A 3,648-nucleotide genomic window follows, 5' to 3' on the forward strand; every position below is an offset into this window, starting at 1 on the left:
GAGACCATGCCTGGGGCTCACACCTGTAATCCAAGCCTTTTGAAAGGACAAGGCAGGAAGATTCCTAGAGCCCACGAGTTTCAGAACAGCCTGGGCAATATAGTGAGACTAAAAACATTCTCTACCTAAAAAAGAAAAAATTCACTGGGCATGTTGCCACACATTTGTAGTTCCAGCTACAAGTGGAACTAGGGAGGCTAAGATGGGAGGATGGTTTGAGCCCAAGTGGTCCAGGCCTCAGTGATCTGTGTTCATGCCCCTGCACTCCAGCCTGGAAAACAGAGCATGTCTCCCAGTGCTTTGAAGTATAGTGTCATCAATAGAAGTCTGATGAATGAATGCAAGAAAGAATATGATTACTGATTTTTCTTGTATGATTTTATAGGACTCAGGCAACTATGAAGTTTCTTGTCTTTGCTTTAATCTTGGCTCTCATGGTTTCCATGACTGTAAGTATATCTGGAAATTTTAAAGAATACGTTCATTCTCAGTACTAATCCCAAGTGTCTCTTATTCCTTGTGTTCTGCATATATTCATGTTGACCTCAAAACAGCTCTATAGGCTGGGCATGGTGGCTCAAGCCTGTAATCCCAGCACTTTGGGAGGCCGAGACAGGCGGATCACGAGGTCAGGAGATCGAGACCATTCTGGCCTACACAGTGAAACCCCGTTTCTACTAAAAAATACAAAAAACTAGCCGGGTGAGGTGGCGGGTGCCTGTAGTCCCAGCTCCTCGGGAGGCTGAGGCAGGAGAATGGCGTAAACCCGGGAGGCGGAGCTTGCAGTGAGCTGAGATCGGGTCACTGCACTCCAACCTGGGCGACAGAGCGAGACTCTGTCTCAAAACAAACAAACAAACAACAACAACAACAACAAAAAACAGCTCTATAAGCTTTAATATTTCCATATAAAGAGTTTCTTTGAATTAACTTATATAAGTTTTTTAAGGACTTGGAATAGATATTCATTCATACCTGCAAACACTCAAGCACAATTACTTTAATGTAAAAGTAAAAGAAAATTTAGCAAGCTTTTTAAATATGTGGGATTGAGAACTGTGAAAGTATCTTTAAATATGAAAAGCTCTAGGCCATCTGAAGTTAGAGATCTGAGGAAAGAACAAGGTGCACTTAAATGGAACCCATGTATTACAGGGTGTCAAAATATGAATTTTCAAGTCATTTCTTGCACAACCTAATTGTTAAAGTTAGCATAGAATTGTTTAATTATTCTTAAAATAAAGCTGCTATTTTCAACCATAAAACAAATCTCTGTTATTTATTAAGTGTCATGGGTTCCCAGATCGTACTGCCATTTACTACTGTGTATTAGTAGGAAAAGCATTTGACCTCTCTGGAACTCTTTCTGCTTCTCTACTTCCACGTTCTCTTCCTCCTCCTCCTCCTCTTTCTATGAAGTTAATAGAAAAGTGGTCGCAAAAGAATTATAATACTCCAAACTATCCACTAAATTCTAATGAATGTTTTGAAAACTGAATTGGTTATATCACAGTTTATCACATTATTTTATTATAAAAGGATAGAAGTGGAAAAATAAACATATAAGAAGAACAGAGAAAAGTATAATGCTTATCTCTATTAGCAAATAAAATATTCGTATGTTGGTAGCTTTTGAGCTACATAGAACATATTCATATAAAAAACAATCCAGTGTTTCATTTGTCAGTTTCCACTCTCTTATTCATCAGTGATAGACTTTTCCTGCCTTACATAAAAAAGACATATCAACCAAAATGAGTTAATATTTGAATATAGCACAATAATTATAGAGTTTACCCTTCACTCATTTTAAAGATGTCATAAAGCTAAAATAACTAATTTAGTGGGTCATCAACCAAAGAATGCCTCCATTCTGTTTAATCATAATTGTGACTAAGTCAATATTTATACTTACTCTTGAATTATAAAATTAAAATATTAATTATTTTCTCGTTTTCTTTTTTTTCCAAGAGAGCTGATTCACATAAAGGGGTAAGACTTTTCATTTACTGGAAAACTTGATAACTGATCCTATATTCAATTTTTAATCTTTTCTTTTCATTTCACAGAAACATCATGGGCACAGAAGAAAATTCCATGTAAGTGTTCTTCCGATAATGTGCACTCTGAATAAGTTTTCTTCTCTATATATTCTCCTAGAAGAATAAATAGTTGTCTCTCAAATATATGTAAATCATTAATTGCTAAAGTGCACATTGATTTCATTTATTTATGATGCAAAGGCAAAAAGTCACAAATATCTTGTGTCCTAACAGTATTTCAATGGAAACTCAGTTCCACCTGAAATAAGTCAATTATTCTCTGAGAACTTATCTTTGTCCTGTAAATAATCACACTGACCTAAAGAATAGTTGAAATCCTAATTCTATTAAGTATAATATATGCTTAATGAAGCATAGAGGCTACTCATGTAATGTGGTAAGTTTCTACCTTCTTAATTTTTGAGGATGATACAGTCTTTAAATTAAACTGTGCTAAATTAGACAGAAAGTTGTATTTCTCTAACATTTTTCTCACTGTATGTATATAAAGTCTCATATTATTTTGACCTATAATATCAATACGAATCTGGGTTCAAAAGTTCTCCTTACTGACATAGCAAGTATGCACGTTAAAAATACACCAAGTAAAAAGATGCATAAAAAGGGATGAGGACTGTTTGTGTTAACAGCACTGGGTATGAAAGAATGTAGGCATTGTAAAACAAAGTAAGATCACTAAAAGAATGAGATTAAGAAGCACCACTTAAGTTGGAAACAGTAACTTAATCCTTTCCATACTACTCAATAGTTAGCAAAATAGTAGCTCGGAGGTGATATTTTAAAGAAGATTTAAACCCTGGTTAGAGAGGTTACCTATAATCAGTGTTTCCACCTGTACTACTGTCACAAAAATATCAACAAACAGTAAATACTTCATCATTTTTACCTACTTTTAAACATTTTTCTGACAAAAAAGAAAAATGTAAAAATTTGAAAATATTTATGTAGATAAAATAAAAGGTCTTAACAACTTTAACAATCTAAGCTTTTAATGACAGTTTTTGAGAAACACTTGTACTGTCATTGTCTCTATCTCCTTTTGTGTGTATACAGGAAAAGCATCATTCACATTGAGAATTTCCATCATATGGAGGCTACAGATCAAATTATCTGTATTACAATTGATATCCTCAGTAATCTTGGGGCATGATTATAAAGGTAAGCTGACTCTAGTTACTTTTCTTTCTAGAAGTATCAACACTGACAGTTAAAACAAGAAAAAAGCAAAAAAAAGCCATTAAGCCAACAACCCTTCCAGTTTAAGAAACATAGCATGGGTTAGCTCCTTCAAGTGTATTGATTTATATAAATGCTTCTGAAGCTGTAGATGTGTGGTGTTATTTCTGAGGTCTCTGTTCTGTTCCATTGGTCTATATGTCTGCTTTGGTACCAGTACCATGCTGTTTTGGTAACTGTAGCCTTGTAGTATAGTTTGAAGTCAGGTAGCGTGATGGCTTGAGCTTTGTTCTTTTGCTTACCATTGTCTTGGGTATATGAGCTTTTCTTTGGATCCATATGAAATTTAAAGTAGTTATTTCTAAGTCTGTGAAAAATGTCAATGGTCATTTGATGGGAATAGCATTGA

General features: G+C 34.6%; 1 protein-coding gene across 1 annotated transcript; it reads left to right on the forward strand.

Annotated features, from left to right (window-relative positions):
- The first annotated feature begins 225 nt into the window (after window positions 1–225).
- Window positions 226–3,290, forward strand: HTN1 (histatin 1). Its single transcript, XM_050791448.1, is given in 4 exon segments — window positions 226–449; window positions 1,972–1,992; window positions 2,070–2,099; window positions 3,117–3,290. Coding segments are annotated over 4 exon segments (174 nt in total). The 5' UTR covers window positions 226–398; the 3' UTR covers window positions 3,189–3,290.
- The last annotated feature ends 358 nt before the right edge of the window (window positions 3,291–3,648 follow it).

Source organism: Macaca thibetana, chromosome 5, assembly GCF_024542745.1.
Source record: "Macaca thibetana thibetana isolate TM-01 chromosome 5, ASM2454274v1, whole genome shotgun sequence".
In the NCBI taxonomy this organism is placed as follows: domain Eukaryota; kingdom Metazoa; phylum Chordata; class Mammalia; order Primates; family Cercopithecidae; genus Macaca; species Macaca thibetana.